Raw genomic sequence first — 25859 nt, forward strand, 5'->3', positions numbered from 1 at the left:
TGCAGAGTGGGCAAGAAACCACCGGGAAAGCAGGACCGCAGGAAGGTTGTGTGTCACAACCACCGAACCTGAGCACAGGTCTCGAGAGATGGGTGGGGCTGGGTTTCATCCGGAGCGAGACACGGAAGGCACAAGGCTCAACCAAGCAGCTGTGTGCAAAGCACTGGGAGTGAGAACCTCTCTTCAACACATGCATTAATTTTTAAAAGAGTTTGGGAAGAAAACTGAAGAGAAGAAAGGAAATGACATTTACATACATCTTTTAAAAGACAAGTTTATTTTCTTATGGAAAGGAATCCAGACTTCATGAAAGCTAAAACAATGTGCCTCAGCTTTAATGTCATGTTATGACTGCACTTGGAAACCACCAGAGGGCATTATAAAGAATACTTAAAAGTGAAAGTACAAAAACAGTAATAAAATAAGAAGTAGAGGATGAAATACCAACTGCACAGAAAGCATTTAAAGAGGTAAAATGTTTGTTAGGTTACTGACCTTACTCATCTAACCTGCCCACCTCAGAAGGTAACTTAAGATGTTATAATGATAAATATTGCTATAATATTGACAATTGAATCTGAGATTCAACCACAGGCCATTACATGTTGATGTTTGGCCAGGTGTGGTGGCTCACACCTGTAATCCCAGCACTTTGGGAGGCTGAGATGGGTGGATTGCTTGAGGTCAGAAGTTCAAGACCAGCCTGGCCAACATGATGAAGCCCCCTCTTACTAAAAATACAAAAAGTTAGCTGGGTGTGGTGGTACGTGCCTGTGGTCCTAGGTACTCAGGAGGCTGAGGCAGGAGAATTGCTTGAACCAGGGAGGTGGATGTTGCAGTGAACAGAGATCATGCCACTGCACTCCAGCCTGCGCAACAGAGCGAGACTCCGGCTCAAAAAAATTAAAAATTAAAAAAAAAGTATGTTGATGTTCATGTGTGGTTGTTTAGATATCTTCTATTATAATTTGGACTCAACTTTCTTATTAATTTTATTTTTATACCCATACTAATATAATAAGTAGAAACAGAATACTAGAAAGTTCAATGAGTGCTTTCGGTTGAACTGGGAGTAGGTGATATCACCTACACGTTCACTATTTCTTTTTTCTCCAAAGAAAGAGATAGTCCTATCTCTGTGTGTTGTCAGTGAGTCATCCAATTTAGATGACTGTCAAAAGTTATCACAAATCATTCCAGTTCTTCTGAAAGAAGAAAATTCTCAGAATCTCAGAATTATCCAAATTGAAAAAAGGCAGAAACCATTTTCAACATGAGAAGAAAACAGGATGCTTTCGAGTGAGCTGTTTCAGAGCTCTGAAGCTCTGTTCAGAGAGTGCCTCAGTCGAGGGACAGTCACAGTGAGGCAGTGCTTGACCCTGGTGTACTTAATGGGATAAGCAGCATTTTCCTATCCCAGGCACAAGGAAAGAAAAAAAGTTTTCTCGTCTCAAACAAATAGGACTGGCACTATGGAACTCTTAAGAAAATACACATTTTCTTAGATTGGTATGTGATAAGAGGTTAGGGTTATACAACTTAAGTCACTGTTCAAAGTCTAAGAATTTTATATACAAGCCGGGTTAAAATACTAATACTCCAAGCTGGAATCTAGACTTGTGCTCTAAGCATTGATTCACCTTTTCTCTTAAGAGGTCCATGCAGAATAGCTAAAACAGACTCAGTGTTATCAGGTCTGTCGTGGTAGGACACTTCTTCAAGGACCTCTGGCTAGACCATGTCTTGGCTGACTCTGGACGTGCCATTTCCTAGGGCTCACTCATTCGCAAGGTGCACTGGGGGTCAGTTCTTCGTCCCTGCAGATAGTTATGTGGCTTGTGTGAGAGATCAAATGTGAAATTAGTTATTTTATGGTTGCAGTTGCACTAGGATAAAGTTTAAAAATCAACTACAAAGAAGCTTCTACAGTAACTATTTCAGAGCATCTTCACAGAAGCTGATGTACTACAACCAGGCAAACGAGGTCCCGAGGTCCAGGGAAGCACACACTAGCGGATCACATGCACTGCCCTGAAGAAGGACCTGAAGCCAATCCCTGTTTTATGGCTCAGAGTTACTGAATTTATGGCAGATTTTAAGAATGAGGCATAGGACCTTGACAGCAGACTCTGCTTTCTCAAACTGAACACACAATCTTTTTCCATTTGCGCATAACTGACTCGAGGCAGGTGTGTCTAACCTGCCTGCACCTGTTTCCTCTTGGGCAAGTGATTCAGTGGACAGTGGTCCAATGATCCCTTTTGGCCTGTTTTCAAGCTTGCTATGATAATTAGAATAGGTTTATATAAAAGAGCTCTGAAAATAGTAAACTGAATGTATTATTATCACAGTAGCCCCAGTGATCACAAGTATTAATTTAACAAATAAAAATCCTTTATGTTTGTCCAGAGCTTTGCAGTTTACCAGGTGCTTTGGTCCACAGGACATCACCGTATCCCAGCCCACAGCACTGTGAAGACGGGCTCTGCTCCTTGTTTACAAACTGAGACTCTAGGGTCAGACAGACCACATGGCTTCTTTAGGGTTGAACTAGGTTCGATTCCAAATCAAGTGCAATAAATTTCCCCTTCATACCAGTGCTGCCCAATAGATGTAGAATGTGAGCCACAAACATAAGCCATGTAAGAAATTTTAGATTTTCCAGTAATTACATTTTTAAAAGCTATTTAAAAATAAACTCATAAAGTCAATTTTCATATAATCTATTTAATGCAACCTATCCAAATATTATTATTTCCCACGTAGTCAATATAAAAAGTGGAGATGGTTTACATTCTGTCTTTTTGTGCAGGTGGTGCAGGTCCATACCTTTCTCTAGAGATTTAGTGTGAGGGAGAATTAACTACAACTAGTTGCTCTTTAAATACAAATAATTGTGACAAGTAGAAACCCAACCGATTAAAATTTTCTTTCTTTTATATTTTGAGATGGAAGTTTTGCTCTTGTCACCCAGGCTGGAGTACAAGGGTACAGTCTCGGCTCACTGCAACCTCCGCCTCCCGGGTTCAAGTGATTCTCCTGCCTTAGCCTCCCGAGTAGCTGGGACTACAGGCATGTACCACCACGCCTGGCTAATTTTTGTATTTTTAGTAGAGACAGGGTTTCACCATGTTGGTCAGGCTGGTCTCGAACTCCTGACCTCAGGTGATCCACCTGCCTGAGCTTCCCAAAGTGCTGGGATTAGGCATGAGCCACAGAGCCTGGCCTAATTAAAATATTTTTATAAAATATAAAGCATTTAAAATAGAATGATAATTGACTTATTAGAAATAATAAACTTCCCTAACTCATTTTAAGCATGATTTAATTTGCAAAAAATTGTTAGTAAGCATTGCTTTTCTAAATCACCTTGTCATATATAAAGTAAGGTACAATGATATGTTTATACTAACTTAAGATAGGACCTTGAACTTTGGAGGAATAGAATAAGTCAAAAATTCCCCAGCCCCCAGAAGACGGTTCATGAGAAGTACAGTCGGCCCTTCATGCCCCAGGTTCTGCATCTGTGAATTTCACCAGTGGTGGAACTGACTGGATAGGGAGTCCAAGGATATTGAAAGCCAACTTCTAGGGGCTTGAGAATCCTCAGATCTTGGTATCATGAAGGGGTCTGGAACCAGCCTGTGCTGAGGATACCAAGGAACGACTATACAGAAATTCAAGGGAATTTAAAAATACTATGCAGGATCATTGTTTCTTGACAACCTGACTCATCACTGGTTTGTAAATCTGGGCAAGAGTCAAGACCATTTCATTCTAGTTTCCTTATCTGAGGCAGAAACTGCTAGTTGCCTCCTAGAATTGCTATTTTTTCTTCTTCTTTTCTTCTTTTCTCCTTCTCCTTCTCCTTCTTCTTCTTGACACAGAGTCTTGCTCTGTCACCAGGCTGGAGTGCAGTGGCGTGATCTCCACTCACTGTAACCTCCAAGTCCTGGGTTCAAGCGATTCTCCTGCCTCAGCCTCCCGAGTAGCTAAGACTGTGGGCGTGCGCCACCATGCCCAGCAAAATTTTCTATTTTTAGTAGAGACGGGGTTTCAGCATGTTGGCCAGGATGGTCTCGATCTCTTGACCTCATGATCTGCCTGCCTCGGCCTCCCAAAGTGCTGGAATTACAGGTGTGAGCCACCACACCTGACCTATCCGTTCTTCTTAATAAGGTAAGACAGAAAACAGGAGCAGCCACGTGCTCTCCCAGCCTCTGCTGCTGACAGGGACAGGCATGGAATGTGTTCCGACCAATTAAATGGAGAGGCGTTGCGAGCTACGGCTCCTGGGAGGGAACTGGACTTTCTTCCTGACAGCAGCCAGGCCACGAGTGGCCACGAGGCCAGCCTGAGCAGGAGGCAGTGTGAAGGGTCATGGGGAAGAAGGACAGAGGCAGCCCCGGACACTGACTGCAGGACCACGCTGCCAGGCTGCTGTGAAGGACAGAAGTCCCTCCCTGGTGAAAGCCACTGGGATGTTTCGGCCGCTGCCTGGCCATCGTCACGGGCACAGGTACCCACAGGACCGCGAGGAGCACCCGTGAGACAAGTGTGAAAACCCGTGAAATCATGAAGATGACTTTCAAACCTAAAAGTCCCAGCTGAAAAGAAGAAGATTCTAGAAACAGGTGACAGTTGGCTGCCTGGCCTGAGAATGTATCTGCAGTGGTCTGTGGTGGTTGTTTTTGTTTGTTTGGTTTGTTTTGGCTTTGGAGCCAGCAGCATCATCTCTTCTATCCTGCTTTTCTGAAAAGCTCAAGTTGCTAAGTAATTCAGAATTAAGCATACTCTGTTTTTAAAAAAGTAATTCAAACAAAAATAGTAAGTTATACAGGATGAAAAAGGTCAACTTTAAAAGAAACCCCACTGTTTTCATTAACTTTTTAATATTTACGGTTAGTGTTAAGCAAAAATGTCTCTGAGAAGAAAAACTTTAAGAAGCTTATATTTATTTCTATTTAGAGCTGCAACATATGGAGCACATACTCCCTGTTAATGTGATAAACCATTTATTCTAAATACACACTAATGACTAATAACTGAAAAGAATTTAAACTTACTAGAGAAGTCAGTCCTTCATTATCAACAATCCAGTCTTCTTTTTCAGCTAATCTCTTTATTTCTATATGAAAAGAGGCACACAAATACGTTTTATTAGAATAATCTCAGTACATTCTATACAGATTAAAAATTTATACAGGTTATGGTTTTTAAAAACCTGATGAAAGTAGGCAAAGAATATAATTTTGGTAGACTTGAGGATTTAAGTACTTATTGTTCACTGGATTATTCTAATAAGATATTAATGTAAATAAAAGTTTGTACTGCATAGCCCAATTTGGGGAATTCTAGGTTAGATTTAATGACAACTTGAGACAATGATTTACTACTTATTCAGGATTCTTCACAACACTAGACATGTACAAAATAAGTCATACAGTACTTTTTTTCCTAAACTTTCTGATGAATAATTTGGATGTTTTTTGAATCCTACACATTCCTGACAGGGGCAATATGATTCTCAGTTGGCTAAGGGAATGCCACCTGCTCAAACCTTCAGCGTTGGGCAGGCTCAGGTTCCTAGGTGAGGAGGAGGGAATAAACTAAGAGGGGAACATCCAGCTTCTCACCTGGGTTCCATTCCCTTCCCGTTTACACAGTATCACCCACCAATTTTGCAGGGGTGTAAGCTTCCTACCTAAAAAGCCTGGTAGTAGACAGTAATGGCCTGTGCCATTTTAGCAATATTCTTGACTATTTTTGAAAATATTTAATAACCAAAAGGTTGCTTTGTAAAGAAAACCTTTATGTTTTTTATGATTTTAAGGTAGAAAAGCCTGAAAAATTTAAAAAGTATAAAGAAAACAAGACTCATCTATAATTTCTAGAATCCAGAGAACCAACACTAACAGGGTTTCCTTTGACTGGACATTGATTTCTACAAATTAAAATTTTAAAATATATATCCATATATTTTCAAAACTTAGATCAGACTTTATGTACATTTTAGACCCTATGTTTTCTACTTAACATTTATCATCAGGATGCTGTTATATCTTTAAACGTTTTCAAGTGTATCCATCTTAGTTTCCGCACACTCTTAATTCTCAACTAAACTGATTTGAAAACACATCACAAAAAGAAAAACACTCCATTCAGCAGCTAGAAATAAGATGAATTAATATATTCAAATTTCCAGAAGAGTAATTTTCCCTAGTTTTCAAGGATTTGGAAACCGAAAGGAGGTGGCACATGCAGGTAATTGTTGTACAGTAAACATAACCAATTTATCTAAACACACCTTCCACCGTGTGCTGCAACGTGACCATGACACAACGTACTCGGAGATCCAAAATGAGATCCTGGATGGTCTGTAACAGGTCATTAGGAATTTCAAGGGCAGTCAACGATTCATGAGTAAGTCTGCGAACAAACACATCCAAACAAAAGTGAGCAGAGTGGGATTGCAAAGCAATTCCTAGCATCACGTTCACTGTATAATCATGCCTCATGGAGCTTACAAGCTACAGCATGAGGCTGAAAACAGAAACAGACCACAGCAGGGACTGTACTACAAGAATAATCCTGAGTTAAACAACAGAGAAGATGCATAAACAGAAGAACATTCTTGTCCAACATAAAACCCAGGAACAGTGAGGAACTTAGCTGTCAGATGACGAACAGGAAACAGTGGAGGCAAAAGGACACAGAGAAGGAAAAGAAGAATTTCTTCTTTACTGAACGTATTAAAAATATTCCATACTGAGTATTTTCTTTCCAAAAAGTTAAAAAAGAAGAAGTTCCCCTTTCTCTGATAATGTGTCCGCATTCACCTTACGGTCTGGATGGCATGAGCGAGCCACTGTCCGGAGAGCTCGCACTTCACCTCCCAGCCTCCGTACTGCTTGGCTTCCCCATCCCGGATGCTGAGGGGCAGCAGGGCTCCACGGGCCAGCTTCACCAGTGAGTGCATGACTTCCTGAATCATTTTCTAGAAAACCAGGAACAAGCATAACTGCATTCTAATGTAATTAATTGGGTTACATTAACTAAAAGATGCTTCCTGGGCAATAACGGATGTCTTGAATACAAAGTGAGAAAGGAAAAACCCTAACCTTTGAAGAAGCCGACACAGTTATTATCCCTTACTCACCTTAAAATCATTTTGTCTTTGCCTCACGTTCTTTGATCTTTCAATCTGACCTGACTTCTCAGCAGTCTTAAAAATTAAAAAACAAAATGAAACGCATTAGAAATAATTTATAAGAATAAGAAATGCTTTAGCACTTGTACATAAAGAGAACATTAAATATGGTTATAACTTGATTAAAAGAAATGCTTAAGACATAATCTATGTTTCTGATTAAAGAACGATTAATTAGAAAACCTTTCTTATCCCAATGAGAAGTTATTTATCTTTCTAAAACCTTTAAGTACAATTCCCATAAATTAATCTAAGAGTTAAGTTGAAACTACCAATTTTATAGGTGAATTTCATCTACCATTTTCATCAACAATGTCGTATGGTTAAACGATCAAGTATCGTAGCCATGATAACACTGTCAACATCATTTCTCATTAGCTAGTAAAGAAACCAAAGGAAGCCTAAACTCTGAAATCTGTCATTTTATTTTTAAATACTATAAACTATGGCTCTTTCTTCAGAGATTTTCAGTGTAATTTAGGATAAAATACATTCTATCATTCTAGAATTAATTTTTGTTGGCTTACTGATATAACTCATGTTTTTTTCCAATGTCTCTTTCTCCTTAATCTATGGAAAACTACTTTATATGGACTAAAAGAGAAACCTGTTCAATTGGATTTCAGTGAACTTTTTATTCACAAATTTTCTAACTAAATATTATTATATAAAATACCCTAGAAGGATAAGCCTAGGAAGCTTTCTAAATAAAGAAGCATTAATACAATTACACAATGTAAAATAAAATTCTGACACTTCACTGACATAATGCAAAAGTTAATCTTTAAGGTTAAAACGCTCATCCATTATTGGTTAATGCACGACGAGTCAAGAGACCTTTGAAGTCAAGAACACTTGCATTATAAATTATCATGATATTGACTTTAAGTTAATTTTAAAATGCAAGCAATGTTATGTGCATTGTATATATATTTATTTCTGTATAAGCTATAAAAACTGCATGTACGGTTAGTTTATATAATGAACATCTCAATGTAAGTAAAATATGGGTTAGGACTGTTGGGCGTTTTCAACAGAACTATCAGACACACCTGACAAAAAACTGGGCAGCACAGACACAGGCAAACATCCTTCAAACTCTAGTTTCCATTTTTAAATTTTATATTAAACTATGCAGCTTTTATCATTTTTTTCTTTGTAGAAATGCATTTTTGTCTTGAAAGAATTAAAGGTATGTATAAAAACTAAACCTGCAATTCATCTCAATAATCATTCAAAAAGCTAACTCCTGAGTTCATTGGTCAATAACACTCACAATTCTTTGTACCCCAGGGCTTAACTTATACATTGATTTTTCCTTTATTTTTAAGACAAATCAGAAGGAGCTGAGGTGTTTTAAGCAGGGGAGTGCTGTGAGGCCCACATTAAGAAGAAGGAATGAGGGGCCAGTGTGGAGCATGACCAGCCAGCAGGAGGTTGCGGTGGCCCAGGTGAACAGAGCCACGCTGAGAGCGCAGCAGGTGGGCCCTGGTGGCTGAGACAGGCTGCCTGAGGGAGAACCTCCTGCCCTGGGTGCTGCAGTGAGGAAGGAGGTGTGCCCAGAGGGACTCCCACCCACCGCGCACCCGCCGGGCTAACACCAGTGGCTCTGAACGTCTGTTCAGCTGGTTTCTGTATGCCCAGTGTGACGACCGGAGTCAGAACACGGAGGGTGGTACCGGGTGTGGACACAGAGCGAATGAACGCCCTGCTCGCTGAGGGGACACCTGGCTTCTCTTCTGCACGTTGCAGTTTCTTAGGTCTTAGGCGTGGGTGCTTTTTATCTTTTCTGTCTAGACTGTCTAGTTTGTTCCCATGGCTTCAAATATCATTTCTACCGAATGCCTTCCAAACGCCTGTCTCCAGCCCAAATATCTCCTGTGTGACCCAGATGTGAATACTGAGTAACTCCCAGGAATCTCAGTCGACCACATTACCAATGGAAATCTGAAGCTTCCTCCAAGCATGCTCTTCCTTAGGTCTTTCTGGCTTGGCAAACGGCACTCCTGCTCACTCAGGAGCCCACTGGGAGCAATGTCAGAATCCGTGCTCTCCTCTCCCTCATCTGACCACCACTTCCCAAAAGCAACCAAACCTACCAACTCCTCTCCACCTCCACTGACAAAACCTTCATCAAAACCACCACTGTTTCCTGCCCGGATGACCTCAGTGGTTTCCCCCACATTTGTCCCCACCAATTCACTGTGAACACACAACCAAAGTGGGTTTTTTAAAACTGGAAAGCTGGTCTGTTCCCCGCCCCATGGCCTGGGATGAAGCCGCCACCAGCTAGGCCCGTCCCTGCCAGCCCTCCCGCTGCTCAGGATGCTTCTGTCCGTCGGGGCTTCCTTCCTTTTCTGATATGCTGAGCTGCCCTCCTGGTGCTGCAGGCATCCTTCTCGCTGCCTGGGACCTGCTGCCCTGCCGTCCTCTGTGTGGTTGTGTCCTTCTCTTGTGCCACATGTCAGTTTCCATATCACCTCCAGGGAGAGGCCTTCCCTGACCTCCATTCCATTGCTGATATTCTGTCTTACAACCCCATTTGTTTCTTTTATAACTGTTACCAGAATTTTTAAAATAATAATTAAAAAACATTATTTGGGTTCTGTCGCTAGAAGAGGAAAGGTCACGCTTATTTTGGTGACTGTTTTATTCATATTGCAGATACGTATGTGTGTAAATGTACGTGTATGTCTACATATTGAGTGTACATGCATGCATTTACACACGTATTATATTACGTTTACTACATGTAAACATGTGTACATGACGCGTTGTCTGTTGTGTGTGTGCATGCATGTGTATGCATGTGTATCTAATGTGTGCATGCATGCATGTGTGTCTCAGTACCTGGTCCCTGGTGAATAAACGATCGCCTAGGGTTAAGGTTCTCCAAGACCTACTTGAATACACTTAAGAAAGTGTAAATGCCCCGAATACACTGGGTCTCCACATGAGAGTGGCCCTGGGAGGCAGATGTGCCAGGAGTGACCCTATGACATGCTCCTGAAAAACCTAACACGCCCAGTTCTTCTCCCGGAGGTGAAGATGTTGGGAAATTGGATGAGCAGAGACTGGAGAGCTTTGTGTGGAGGTTGGGGGTTAGGAGGACTGCTTTGCTTGTTGAATTCAGACACTGCTGCGGAGCCCAGCACCTGCTGGAATGTCAGGAGCTAAATCTTTGTCAAGGACCTTGTGAAGGTTAATTTTGTGTCATCTTGGCTGGGCCACAGGGTGCTAGACATTTGGTGACACATTACTCTGGGTGTGTCTGAGTTGTTTCTGGAGAGATTAACACGCACATCAATGCACTGTGCACAGCAGAACCTCTCCTGGATGTGGGTGGGCCTCACTCAATCAGTTGAAGGCCTGAACAGCACAAAAGAGCTGATCCTCCCGCGAGTCAGAGGCACTCCTCCTGTCTGACTGCCTTCAAGCTGAGACACTGTGGGCTTTACGTGCCTTCACAGCTGAACTGAAACGTGCGCTCTCCTTAGGTCTTGAGCCAGCTGGCATTCAAACTGGAACTGACAGCATTGGCTATCCAGCTGGGCAGTGCATCCTGCAGACCCTTGCGGCTTGTCAGTCTTTGTAATGACATGTGCCAACCCCTTACAACAGACCTCTTCGCGTATGTGTGTGTGTGAGTGCAGGTACAGCATACGCACCCTATTGGTTCTGTGGCCCTGGGGCCCCTGACTCACGCGGACCGGCTCCACAGTGCTGGGAGGGAGGCACAGGCCAGTGTAAAACTGCGAGTGTCTGTCAAAGGGCATTTCCTCTGCTTGTATCCTCCACAGCACCTGATACCAAACTTTGTACATAGTAAGACTGTGCAATGGGAAGATTATTTCATAGTCATTTGTTCTATTACACACTTTTAAATCAAAGAAAAGAGTGAAAATCTGTTACAAAATATATAAAAATTAAGGCTAAATTTTGCCACAACAATTGTGCCCAACAAACAAGTGTTCATGATGAAATCTATTGGACAGTACTTCTGTAAAATTCAAGGACTTGTCTCCAAATATATGAAAAGTAGGGGGGGGCTAGTTGTGTGGCAGACCCCTTTCAGTTGTTACTTACTGTTTTAATTTAATAAAGAGTTGAATATCTCCAACACAATGGATTATGTAAAGTTTGCCCTATTTTTAAAAGAAAATCTAATTTTGGAATATGTAGGCATTTTAATTTGCATATTATTGAGTTATGTAACTTTTTAAAATGTTGACTCTTAATATTTAACAATTATTTGGCTGTTTTTAAAGATTTTTATCTAAAAATACACTATATTTAAAATATATCTAAAGGTGAGATCTTAACCTACTATTAACCATTTCGTTAACTAGAAACCTTAACTCTTTCCTGCACACACAGACCAAAACTACTTTGTGGTGAGAGCAACGGATGGATTTCACTGTTTTGATTCACATTTGTTACTTCACATGGCCTTCACTGGCTTGAAGAACTGACTATTTTTTAAACTGTTGGAAACTTCATCTGAATTTTTAACGGATGGGCTCTTAATACAACAAGATAATTTTATCACAAGAAAAATAAGAAAATTCAAGTAAATTGTGTTTAAAAACTATCATGCTTTCTTGTGTGAGATTAAATAGCTATCAAAAGCCCCAGAACTCTTCCCAGAATTTAACCCAGCATCTGGGTTTCACTTGTAGACTGGCAAGGGGAGCAAGTGTCCCCAGCTCCTCTGCTCTTTCCTCCAGCTCTTCAGAAGACAGCACACGGTTTCAGACATGCCCACATCTGTAGAGCACATTACGTGTAATTAATAATTACTGCTATACGCTTTACGTTTATAAACATAGGTAGGAATATCATAGGCATATCCAATTCAGCACAACCAACTAAGAGTCATTTTTTCATGTCAACATTAATGTTGTGCATGAGTTCTGAAGCAGATCATTTATTTTTCATCTACAACCAAATATTTCATTCATATGTTTGCTATATAATTAGGTATCATCTGTAAGAAAGCAAAACATACTCCCTTTTCACTAAAATATCCTAGATCAAAAATTCTTAGGAATCTTATGACTCAAAAAAACTGCAGGGAAGGCAACTACTGTCCATGTGTGGTGGGCCACCTGCAGGAACTGATGCGAACGAGGGAAAAACACTGCTGGAAATAAACACTATGGTTTAAAATCCATGTCCTAAAAGACTGATCCTTTTTTTTGGTTTTTTTTTTTTTTTGAGACGGAGTCTCGCTCTGTCGCCCAGGCTGGAGCGCAGTGGCGCGATCTCAGCTCACTGCAAGCTCCACCTCCCGGGTTCCCGCCATTCTCCTGCCTCAGCCTCCCGAGTAGCTGGGACTACAGGCACCCGCCACCTTGCCCGGCTAGTTTTTTGTATTTTTAGTAGAGACGGGGTTTCACCGTGTTAGCCAGGATGGTTTCAATCTCCTGATCTTGTGATCTGCCCACCTCGGCCTCCCAAAGTGTTGGGATTACAGGCGTGAGTCACAGCGCCCAGCCCTAAAAGACGAATTCTTTAGATGAGTTGATTCATCTTGACATTATTCAATTCTACTCCAGCAGTTCATCAGTCTACTATTTTCTAATGTTACAAAATTCTGTTCACTGAACACCTATTGTGTGCCAGGCCGATGAGATCTCAAATAGTGGAAATATTGGAAAAAATTTTATTCCAAATAATAAGAGCAAACTCTTACTTATCTGTCAGACATTATTATAAGCACTTCACTTATGCTAACTCACTGAATTCTCAAACCAGCCCTATGGAAGTAGGTGCAGAGAAGTAATTTGCCTAAGGTGATAGACATTGGAGGCTTCCATTATGCTCCTAGTGTTCCATGCGAAAACCTATGAATGCCATCTATCCAAAGGCATGACAGGGAAGCATCTAATCTTTCCTGCCCATATGAACAATTTGGTTTAGGAACAGAGCAGACAAGGAGAGGAAGCCGGTGCCCGCGGTGCCACTACTGCCACTGTGCAGATGGCAAGGGACCCGATGCTCGACCTCGGCACGGTGAGTCCCACAGCTCACCCAGCGGACATTCACAGAGGCACAAACTGATGGTGGCACACACAAAAGCAGAGTACTGGAAAAACGTATCAGGACAAAACTGAAATTAAAGTATTACCTTCCTAAGCCAGCAATAAGCAACTCTCATGTATGTAGACCTGTGAAACCTGACGTTTGTTTCATGGAAGAACTTCCTCTGCATAGTTAACTTTTCAATAGAGTTCATGCATAACTAACAAAAAAAAAGAAAGTTGTGTACTGCTTTAATATTTGAATGTTCACTTATAAAGTAACCTGTTACTGAAACTAAAGAAAAAAATGCATTGATAAGTTGTGCTTACCAGATTGGTTTTTCTGCACTAAGGAGTGTGTATTCACGCATTACACATTTCTCTTTTTACGCACATAGTAAATTTTATAGGTTGGCAAATCAACCACTCATATAAAGAAGGCTGCAGGAATACAGTGGGTTTACAACAGGGGTAGTAGGCACTTGGAGTTCAAATATACAAAGAAAAAAGTTCCAGAGCACATCTCTATTTTCTTAACAGCATGAATTTATGTTCATGGTCAAGTGAGACTCCAGAGACACCTGAGGTGCTCCAACACTTAGCCACTTTCCGCCAAGGAGGAGAGGTCTTAAACCACAAAGCCTGCGCCTTTATGCAAAAAAACAAGAACAGTTTTAGCCTTTGTCCATGTCCACTTTGTGTGCTGCCAAGTCAAAAAGCAGCAGAAAGTAGCCGTTACCCTCAGAAGCCCCATCTCCCCCAGAGCTCCTGGCGTGCAGAGTTCTCCCACAGACACGAAACACCTGTCTTCTCAGTCCCCCAGGTGCGGTGCCCTTGGCAGCCTGGGGCAAAGGGCGCTAGAATCTACGTCCAGGAGCTGGAGGCCTTTCAGGGCGCACTTGAGGTGAGGTTAGAAAGTGACTGACTTGCATGTACCACACATAACACTCAGAGACATTCCTTTATGGCCTTCTCTGCTGCCAGTCATATGAAGATACTAAAGCATTAATAAATGTGTGACTGCAGAAGATGGATGGGCTTATAAAAACTTCTGTAAGCTGGTAACAGTGGGGCTAGATTGCAGAATCTTTACATTCTTTCCAAAGGAAATTACACATTCTATGGATTACTTTGTTCTGGGTGCAGGCTGCCAAGGTGTTATCCTCATTTCATCATTTGTTCACAGTCTACCGCACATCACCCAGAATGGGGCCTGACTGGCATGATCTCAATTCAGAGTCCCTGAAGAGTTCAAGCTTTCTTTTTTCTGTAATTGCCTATCTCATTTAATCCCTACAACCACCTTTTGAGACAGATGCCCAGACTATTCTCTTTTTGCACATGAGGAAAAGTGACTTGTTCAAGGTCATATAGCTACTAAGTGACAGGGCTTTATAACACTTTAATCTTAAACTATGACGATGGCTAGAGATGTTGGGCCTCTACATTTTAAAAAATCACTTAAATCTAACATTTTTAAGACCAGAAATGCACAGTGACTCAGCTCCACCTCTAATCGGGTCCGTATACACACCTCACTGAAGAGGCTTCCGTTAACGTAGGAGATCCAGAGCTTCCAGAAGTTAGGCAGCTGGCTCAAGACGAGTTTGGTCAATTTTTCAACAAAGGCCACCCTGTGGGGAGTTTTGTATCTCCACGCTAAGGGGGAAAAGAATAAAATACTATGATTATACTTTTGAATCAAGAAAACATCTTTGAGCATATTGGTGCACCCCCTCCACCCCCCGCCAAAACTCAAACATGCACTAGGAACAGCCTGAGTCTGCGTGGAAGCTCGCAGCCCACTTGGCTGACACTGGCAGCGGTACGCTCGTCACCAGACACTCCCGCTTTCCTCCTTGCCCTCTGGCAAGGAGGAGCCCCTCCCCATCACGGCTGACCAGCAGGCCAGGGCGAGGGACCAGGTGGCCATAGCCTCAGGACTGGGAGGGCTACCGAGAGGAGGTGGCTTTGACTTGTCAGCCTTGTCCTCTGGATAGTATATGTCTCTTCAAAAAGTCATGCCTTCCAACGGCAAAGGCAGGGGCTGCTCTGCAGTCAATTGTGAAATTCCAGCTAATATCAGCCTGTGAGAAATGCCATCATACACTCTAGAAGTGAGAATGCAGGGAGGCATCCAGTCGTCACAAAGAAACATTCAAGTGCAATCACACACTAAATAACCCCGCCTATAATCAAGAAATTTAAGAAAAACTAGAAACGTTGAAACCTCTTTGGCTATACATCATTTAACACAGCTATTGTTGTAACTGGGAAATGAGGGCTTAGACTTCTTGTGGGAAGAATAGGTTCATGGGAATAAAGCAAGTGTAGAAATTCAGGACCCACTACCCATCTCCTCTGTCTCCCCTCTTTCTTTTTACCCCCAGGGCCATGCCTTCGCCCTGCTCCCTCCCAGCTGCCTCCTGCCCCACAATCCACTCGGTGGCCACGGCAGGGGCACTGCAGAGTCCACCCTGTCCAGTCCACAGCACAGTAATGCCGCGGATCTGGCTCTAACTCCTACTCAGCAGCTTCAAGGGCAGGTGGACTCCCACGAGAACTTTTATTCCCTCGGCCAGGCTAACTGCTAGCTTCCTTTCCAAATACCCTCAAGCAAAAGGATTTGCTGTTGTTAGTCCAGTGAAGGAGGGGCAAATTTTATAAACTATCTTAATAAAATTTATGTATATTTATTACTTTATATACTTATAAATTATTAATATATTTATTAATTTATGTAATTATTTTATTAATGATTTAATAATTTAAATAGTTATTTGATCAGGTAATAATGGTTAGAAAATAACACTTGAAAGGTACACAGTGAAAAGTCTACCTCCTGCCCCACCACTCCCACATGCCTAGTTCCCAGCCAGAAGAAACCACTGTCACTAGTTACTTATGACTCTTTCTGAAATGCTTTTTATCTACACAAGCAAGTATAAATGTGTTATTCCCCCTCCCAACTGTTCTTTACACGTTTTTGGTTTTTACACAAATGAAAGCATGCCAAACACACTCTTTTGAAGCTTGGCTTTTTCCATTTAGCGAGATGGATCCTGGAGTTCTTCTGTATTCAAACATAAGGCAAAGGCTTCCTCTTTTTCTCCCCACAGTTACACTGCCTTTCACATTTTGGATGTATCGTAATTTAACAAGTTCCCTTCCAATGGACAAGACTGTCTTTGGTCTTTTGCAATTAAAATTAATGTTTCAACCAATAACTGTATACCTACATCATTTAGCACATGCTCAAGTGTAAGCGTAGAAAATTTCCAGAACAAGAACTGCTGGGACGAAGAGCACCTGGAGTTGTAATTTTGATAGATATTACTGAACTGCCCCCTAAAGGGGTTATGTACACTTCCACCAGTGTGACGTGTGCAAGTAGGGGCCTCATCAATGAACAAACAACATAGAAAACCCAAAACAAAATGATAAGCACTCAGAGTTTTTGCCAACCTCATACCTCACTGCAATGTTACACTCCCTTTCTTCTTACTATTGTGAGGTGGAGTGTCTGTTCACACGTGTAAGGACCGATAACACTTCCTCTGTATAGGCTCTAGAGCCTCTTATTTATTTATTAGGCATATTACCCCTTTGTCTATGCTAAGAGTTGCAGGAAAAAGTTTTAAATTCATTTTCACAGGTGTGAAAGTAATGGTTCTTTACTTAAGGGCACACTGTAAACTTTTATTTGTTTATTCAGACAATATTTACTGAGGATGAACCGTGTGCTTATCATGTGGCTCCACTCAAGATCAAAACTCACTCTGAACAAGGCAGGCTCCTGAATGCTGAACTAGGCAGGCTCTGCCTTCACAGCTCAGGATCCAACAGAACAGTCAATTAACCAATTGAATACAGCACGATGGTAATCTGAGGTGAACGAGTTTCATCTGGAGACAGGAGTTATGGTCTCTTCTTCCCAACAGTACTTGGTAACGCCTGTTTTCCAGATGGCAGGTGGCAAGACACAGGGCGAGGCCATGGCCGGCTGTGTCAAGGGTCCAATGACAAGGTGAAAAACAGGACAAGAAAATCTAAAAATGGACGCACTGAAAGATTTGCCTTTGACTGATTTGGATGTTTGTCTCCGCCAAATCTCATGTTGAAATGTGATCCCCAATGTTGGAGGAGGGTCATGGGGGCGGGTCCCTCATGAATAGCTTGCTATCCTCGCAATGATGAGTGAGTTCTCGCTCTGTTAGTTCACAGGAGATCTAGTTGTTTCACCCATTTCCCGTGTGCCCTGAGAACACTCTTGTCTCTAATCCTAATGGAATGCCATATAGATTTCTGTTACATCAGGATTAGAGACGCGTTCTGTTGAGAAATAATTCCAAGAACAGTTTTTATATTTTGTTTTCACATTGAAAACCAGCGAGATTTGCTTCAGCCTCACAGAGTGTGTTTATGTGAAATTAAGTGAGCATCAGCAGTGAGCTGCACCTTTTTCCCTAAACGGGAAACGGGTTAAAAGGGCCTGGTGTCTCCATCCTCTCCCTCGCTCCCTCTCCTGCCATGTGACACGCTGGCTCCCCTTTCACCTTCTGCCATGACTGGAAGCTTCCTGAGGCCTCCCATAGCAGATGCCGGTGCAATGCTTCCTATGCAGCCTGCAGAACCGTGAGCCAATAACCCTCTTTTCTTTACAAACTACCCAGCCTCAGTGTTCCTACCCAGCCTCGGTGTTCCTACCCAGCCTCGGTGTTCCTACCCAGCCTCGGTGTTCCTACCCAGCCTCGGTGTTCCTACCCAGCCTCAGTGTTCCTTTACAGCAACACAAACAGACTAACACAACTTAATATTGCAGCAAATGGATTCTTATATGGTATCTTTCCCAAGAATAATGTTTCAAAAGATCTCAGCTCCTCTGTGCAATTACATTGAACATTATATAATGTTAGCCACTGTCCCACAGAATGTAGGAGCAAACAGTTCTGATCTAACATTGTTTATTCTAACGTTCGGTGAGCTGGGAGAGGAACGAGAATCAGACAAGAAGAAGGAATACCAACAGTTATGCAAGCCTTTCATTTAGTACAAATAAATCATCCAACTTTAAGGTGCTCTTATGATGAACATTCATTTATATTAATAAAACCTTAGAAAAATTCCCTACTGCAATGCTTGTAAGAATAAGACATTTTAAACAACTTTAGAGGTATCTGAATTTAATATAATGTAAGATATTTCTGTTAGTGTATTTAGGTTTCTCATATCTGTTATTGAGATCACAACCGGCTCCTGACTAGTGGCTCTGATTGGGTGCATGAATGCCTGAAAGTCAATCATGTTGTATCTCAAATAGGGAAACGGTAAATATCCACTCCAGAAAGTTCAGAAATGAAACATACTTAAAATTCTAGATGCTTCATCTTAGGAAAAATTATTAACAATTATTTTATGGTTAATTAACAGCCAATCCCTCTTTCCAAACCAAAGTTTAAATTTCATCAAAAACGGTATGCTGATACTACTTTTGTTGCAAATTCCATCTTAATGCAGTTCTCACAGAATTTTTTTCTGTGGCATTTTAAAAAAATTCAACCACAGAAAGAGTAAAATTAGACTTGAACTAAATATGTTTAATAAACACTGACCTGCACCCAATGACTTAAAAATCAAGTAGCATTTCTTTAAATGTAGTATATACTTTAATTATTAAATTACTGGTAGTTACTATAACAAGCAAAAGAGATGATGGCTGATAATACTTAGCACTGGTAACAACACAAATTGGGGAATTCTCCAAGAGATGAATGTTTGAAATTACACGAGTACAAATTTAAAGGGCCCAGTGGCAGTAGAGGGAGATACTTACCGTCGTCTCGACCAGACTGAAAGCTGCTGCCCCTCTTCAGGGACGCTGTCTGACTGAGATGGCCCAACACTGAGGGACGTGTGTCATTATCGAGATCCAGCATGGGGCTGTGCAGGCCTGGGTTAGCTGGGGAAGAAAGCAGAGATTTCTGTAGGCTCTATGTATTCTTGCTTAGTTGATTTAATGGACTGCTTCTCTGAGGCTATTTCTTGCTCGATTGCTCCACTCTTAAATAAAGCAGTTATTAAATAAAATTAAAAACTATTTTCTCTAAATAGATTTTAAAAATAATTCTCAGTTCGGCAAAACTGGGTGGTGGTGGGAGGATAAAGCTATGAACACAAAAAGTAGCAGGAAAAATCATATTTTGCAAAACAACTTTTGGCACTAGGAAAGAAAGTAATGGAGTTCGGACTCTTCTGTTCCTTTAGATGTAGCTGACTTACACATTTTTGTAGCATAAATCTCCCCTGACTTCTCCCTTAATGCCACACTTTACATTTAAATCCCCAAATCCCACTATTTGTTTCTTGGACACATGTGATTTCACTCCCTATTGCTATTCTTGACGCCAGTCATCTAGTGTGGATCCTCTTCACCTCACACTTCGTATTCCAGAAGCCAGAACATTCTACTGCTATCAAGAAATTGTCTTTATTGTCTCACACTCAAATACTGCTTTTTTGATTCTCTTCTCAGAGGTCTTCCAGAAAACCGGCAGGATAAAGTCTACCCCAATGTTTTCCAATCCCAATTAGGCTGAGAATTAGGAAACAATTTTTCTAAAATGGATCACAAAAGCCATTAGGAATAGAATTCCTAATGCCAAACCAGTTAGTAAGGACATTGGCTTGAAGTGGTAAAATTTACCTTGTTAGTCTACAACACCACTCTAAGCTCTTTAGCTGAGTATTCAAAGAGCTTTAAAATAAACTGAATTCAATGTGCATTCACAGAGTATTTACAGTAGTGTGCACAGGACACTTAAATACTTAAATATTCTCCCTACAAAAATGCACCTTACATTTTCCTGCCTTATTTGCTATCCTCTCTATTGGAAAGGCCTCACTCATTTTTTCCCTCTTCATCCATTTAAACCCACATCCTGAAAGACACCACTTGAAATACAGCTATTACACAAGGTCAAGGTCACCTCTTACTCATCTACCCAAAGTGCTACCTATATTTTCTGCCCTCTGACAGCAGTGAGAATGTCTATCATTTAATTGACTTCACATTCTACCGTCTGCAGTTCATTAACAGCTACGTATTGCCTGTCTCCACCAAAGACTGCTGTTTTCTCAGGGATGAGAAGTAAATGTATCTCCATGTTCCCCACAGTCACTGGACCTTCCACAAATAACTCCCGCCACATGTAGTAAGTGACTGACACTAAAAAATATATTTTTTATTTTATAACTGAATAGAATATTAAAAGCCTAGGGATTTGTTTTCAGGTGCTAATATGAAACATATTTACAAATTAAAGTAGTATTTTTGTGCCTCTGATAATGCGAACTATTCAATAACATTTAACAGGTATTTACTGAGCACCCTCCCACATGCGAGGAACTGCAGGCCCGGGGATAAAGTGATGAACAGTATCTAAGGCCCTGCTCTCAAGATGTTTACATTCTGGTGGTAGAGGCAGAAAATAAACCAGCAGATAATAAACAACAAAACTAGAGCAAAAAACCGCTGAGCAGAGGAGGTAAATAGTGACTGTGCGGTGAGAAAAGGCCTGATCCCGGTGAGGCCGCTGGACGCGGCGCCACCGCCTCTCTCCGGATCCTCACAGAAAAGGCCTGATCCCTGAGAGGCCGCTGGACGTGAAACGCTATCGCCTCTCCGGATCCTCACAGAAAAGGCCCGATCCCTGAGAGGCCGCTGGACCCGGCACTATCGCCTCTCCGGATCCTCACAGAAAAGGCCCGATCCCGGTGAGGCCGCTGGACCCGGCACTATCTTCTCTCTCCGGATCCTCACAGAAAAGGCCCGATCCCGGCGAGGCCGCTGGACCCGGCACTATCGCCTCTGTCCGGATCCTCACAGAAAAGGCCCGATCCCGGCGAGGCCGCTGGACGCGCCACTATCGCCTCTGTCCGGATCCTCACAGAAAAGGCCCGATCCCGGTGAGGCCGCTGGACCCGGCACTATCTTCTCTCTCCGGATCCTCACAGAAAAGGCCCGATCCCGGTGAGGCCGCTGGACGCGCCACTATCGCCTCTGTCCGGATCCTCACAGAAAAGGCCCGATCCCTGAGAGGCCTGTCTCTTATACACATCTAGATGTGTATAAGAGACAGGTCCGGATCCTCACAGAAAAGGCCCGATCCCGGTGAGGCCGCTGGACGTGAAACGCTATCGCCTCTCCGGATCCTCACAGAAAAGGCCCGATCCCGGCGAGGCCGCTGGACGTGAAACGCTCCGGATCCTCACAGAAAAGGCCCGATCCCGGCGAGGCCGCTGGACGTGAAACGCTATCGCCTCTGTCCAGATCCTCACAGAAAAGGCCTGATCCCGGCGAGGCCGCTGGACGCGGCACTATCGCCTCTGTCCAGATCCTCACAGAGTCTCGCTGGTGGGTCTTCAAAAGAAATTAAATCATTTGAACACATTTTTTTAGTGCAACAGAAAGTTTTTTGAAGACTTATTATGTTTTGGCCACTGTGCTAAATAAATGCTGTGCATACATTTGTATTTTGGAAAATATTACAGCCAAGATAAGAAGACTTATATAACCCATTATGTTACAAAAAAAATGTGATACAGAGTAAAAAAATACAGTGAAGAAAGTATTATTTTTCTAATTGACTTTTTTCATACAGAAATACATTTGTGTGTGGACGTTTTAGTGATTTATGACATTTTCCTTTGAAGTTTATACAGGTATCACTTCTATCAATTGTGGGATTCAGGAAATGAGTATCAAAATATGAATTTTCTAACACACTTTAAAGAGAAAAATAAAGGGGCCCAAACTTAGCATCACATTAAAAATACATATAAAAACTTATAATTTATATTAAAATGTACATTTTTAAAGTATAAAAAACACTTTAAAATGTTACCTTTCACTTACTCTTGAAGGTTTCAGGACTATGAATTTGTGATTAAGAAGGAAAACACTTCCTAGTTTCCTAAAAGTACACATATACCATTTCTGCAAAAATACAATTATTTCGGAAAAAGTTTTCTCCTCATAACTGGTATTTGTATAACTTTAAATTGTTTAATATTAAACCATTTGTATAGTTTAAATACATCTTGAGTTTTGCAATGGTTAAAAGATTGATATATTTTTTCCTTTAATAACAGAAACTGTATTACTATGCTTTTGTTCTATTAGAAAGCACATCATCAGTTTTCTGTATCAGGAAAAGAAAGGTAACCAAGAAGGAATTTTCCAGTTGGTGCCCTGGCACTACCATAAGTACAACACAGCAGCAGGCAGCTGGAACAGCACATGCCCCTCAGGACTAACCAGCTCTGGAATACATTTGGAAGATGTATTTTTGCTGAGTGTCCAGAAGGTAGCGCTTCACAGCTGCACACAAATGCATAATATGCCCTGTCAACTAAACAGTGGGTACCAGCTTAGAAATGTATTTCTCTCCCTAACACTGGCATTTTTCTTACTGTCAAAAAAATGATCTCAGAAAGAGTTATTTTATAGAGAATTAAAAAGCTTATGTTTTGAAAAGTAATACAAACGTTTTAAATATCAGCCGTCACAAATTATTTATGACCAAGTGTCCAAAAAAAAAAGCTCGATAACTCTGACACTCGTCTTAAATTACATGACTTAATATTTCTAACTCACAAAATTATTACAAATATGAACTGGTTTCATGGTAAGCATTTCTATTAAAACAGAAAAAAACATAATTTCTATAAAATATAAAATCAGCAAAAGGCTTTAAATATTTCACGTATCAGTCTATTTTGTCTTGTTTCACCTTACAATATGATAGCAATATCTCATTTAAAAAAACTATACACACTACCTAAAGCATATGGTGGTCAGGTGCAGTTTTTTTTTTTGTCTTTTTTTTTGAGATGAAGTGTCACTCTGTTGCCCAAGCTGGAGTGTAGTGGCATGATCTTGGCTCACTGCAACCTCCAACTCCCGGGTACAAGTGATTCTCCAGCCTCAGCCTCTCAAGTAGCTGGGATTACAGGCATGCGCCACCACGCCCGGCTCATTTTTGTATTTTTAGTAGAGACAGGGTTTCACTATGTTGGCCAGGCTGGTCTTGAACTCCTGACCTTGTGATCTGCCCACGTCAGCCTCCCCAAGTGCTGGGATTACAGGTGTGAGCCACCGTGCCTGGCCCCGGGTGCAGTTTTTAACATCCCATAACAACATAAAATTGCGCTTGACTCTGCCCTTTTCAAACTAATGCTGCATTGATAGGAGTTTTGAGAGGTTACTTGTTTTCTTGGCAGTAAATTTTCTCTAGAAATTAACTGTTGCTAGAATTTTTTTTTCTGGATGAAAAATTTTAAAAAGCCTTTTTTCAAGTAGGAAATTATTACCTTTGGCCCTGCTGAAAAGGTGATAACTATGTTTTCATTTGGGCCAATACTACCAAATTGTTCCCCAAGTTTGAAATTGAGGCAGGGACTAATTGTATTGAGAATTTTCATGGTCATGCAGTTGGTATTAGGTTCTGTAGCAGCTCACGGAGCCGCTGACCTATCCTGTAAAATATACCTGTAAAGATTAGGGCTTCATACTATGCAATTTTAAAAGTCTTTTTAGCTATAAAATTCTGACTCTATGACTCATTTAAATCAGAAACCTTAAATCGCCACCGAAAACAACACAGACAAGACAATGATTCTGATCACTATTGGTACAATTTAGGACCCTGATCAGTGGTGGTGTCATTTTAAATGTATAAAAAGTTTGCCTCTACACATAGAGCAAGTGTGAAAATTATGTCTTAAAATGGAAATTACATCCCAAAAATACTAAAAGCAATAAAAAAGTAACAGTGTGGCCGGGCGCGGTGACTCATGCCTATAATCCCAGCACTTTGGGAGGCCAAGGCGGGCCGATCACTTGAGGTCAGGAGTTCGAGACCAGCCTGACCAACATGGTGAAACTCCGTCTCTACTAAAAATACAAAAAGATTGGCCGGCGTGGTGGCACATGCCTGTAGTCCCAGCTACTCGGGAGGCTGAGGCAGGAGCATTGCTTGAACCTGGGAGACAGAGACTGCAGTGTGCCAAGATCACCTCACTGCACTCCAGCCTGTGAGACTCTGTCTCAAAAAAAAAAAAAAGAACAGTGAAAACTGTAACAGAATTTTATAATATTTGTTACAGACTTCAGTCTGGCTATTTTAAAGATAGTGAGCACAGTAATAAACGCACTCAAATGAGTAAGTACTTGTAAGATCAAAAACATGTGGTTGTAATCTCTCAACGAGGAGTAACTACAGCTTACTCTGAATACAAAATTGCAAACAGGCACATCACCCTGTAGCATGGGAAACCATCACTGTAGTATTTCTAATTACAAAATTGTATGTGATGTTTGCAGGAAAAATTATACAAAACAAAATTCTGGAAATAAATATTCTTAGGATCTAGCCATATCTTTTAACTTCCCCACACTAGTATTTGAGTTATTATTTTGTCAATATATCAAAGAAAAGATACACATGTTATGACAAATGTCTGAAATTAGTATCTTGGAAGGAAAAAATAAAATCCTTTAACCACTTAACATTAAAAAAAAGACACAACGAAGTTTTTAACTACTGGAAGTCAAAAGTTAGTATTTTATTTTTCCAGTTAAATAATGCTTCTATAACATATGCTTGCGACATCCTCAAAATTCTTTTTCTAATTTTAAGTATGCAGATACATTTAACAAATTATAAACTAACATAAAATTTAAAAAAATACCTCTGGAAATTTTAACAAGAGAAAAATACTTGGAAAATTTGTTTTCAGAAGTTGCAGAAATAATTTTCTTCAGAACACTAATGAAACAATCCTAGTCACTTCACTAGAAGTGTAAAAATAATCAAAAATTTAAAATTTATTATTTTTCTAAAAGAAAGTAAACAGTCTTTGACAATTTGCCGTGAACAAGTTGAAACATCTGCTATTTTTTCCAACAACTGTGAAATTTCTACCATAGTAAGACTTCAGTTTTATCTTAAACTATAGATCTGAAAAAATCTTCCAGAAAGCTCAGAAACTTAAAGGTTTATATTAAAACTCTAAAAATCCTACAACACTGCAAAAAACTGATATGGACTTTAAGAAGACTCTATGGAAAATGCTTATTATACCTAGAATTCTGTAGGACTTCCAGGAAACCTTATCAGTCAAATCCTTTCCACTCAAAGCTGTGCAAGTCTTTCTGATTTTAAATAGTATTTTTTTTAAAACACTCTATACCACATAAAGGGCAGAAGAGACCCTTCTTAAGGGAAGCCTGCAGAGGCGGAGCCAGGTGAATAAGATTACTGTATTTTCTCATCCTTCATGCATACTACAGCAAGTTTTCTCACAGTCTACAACAGTGTGGGGAACACTGATTTGCAGCCTCAGACTCTCAGAAGGGTGGCTGACTTCCTCACGGCCCTTAAACACCTTTGAACACATTTTCCTGCGCACAGCGGGCCCTTGTCCTGCACAGCGGCCTGACCACCCACTGTTGCTTGTTGACCAAACACGGGCTGGGAGCCTCCACAGACACAGGCAGGATGGGATTCCTTTCAAGCACACCACACACAGGAATTTCAATGCCAAAGCTGGGGGTGGGGGTGGGG

The 25859-nt window shown here is 41.1% G+C and overlaps 1 protein-coding gene across 1 annotated transcript in view; it reads right to left on the reverse strand.

Annotated features, from left to right (window-relative positions):
• Positions 1-25859, reverse strand: part of EXOC2 (exocyst complex component 2) — a 212840-nt gene that overhangs the window by 64959 nt on the left and 122022 nt on the right. The window contains exons 13-18 of the mRNA XM_011984536.1: positions 19067-19192; positions 14768-14892; positions 7160-7225; positions 6840-6997; positions 6308-6429; positions 5067-5128 (exon numbers count right to left, since the gene is read on the reverse strand). Coding sequence (XP_011839926.1) covers positions 5067-5128; positions 6308-6429; positions 6840-6997; positions 7160-7225; positions 14768-14892; positions 19067-19192 — 659 coding nt within the window. The remainder of the gene's footprint in view (positions 1-5066; positions 5129-6307; positions 6430-6839; positions 6998-7159; positions 7226-14767; positions 14893-19066; positions 19193-25859) is intronic.

Source organism: Mandrillus leucophaeus, unplaced genomic scaffold (genome assembly GCF_000951045.1).
Source record: "Mandrillus leucophaeus isolate KB7577 unplaced genomic scaffold, Mleu.le_1.0 Scaffold27, whole genome shotgun sequence".
Taxonomy (NCBI): Eukaryota; Metazoa; Chordata; class Mammalia; order Primates; family Cercopithecidae; genus Mandrillus; species Mandrillus leucophaeus.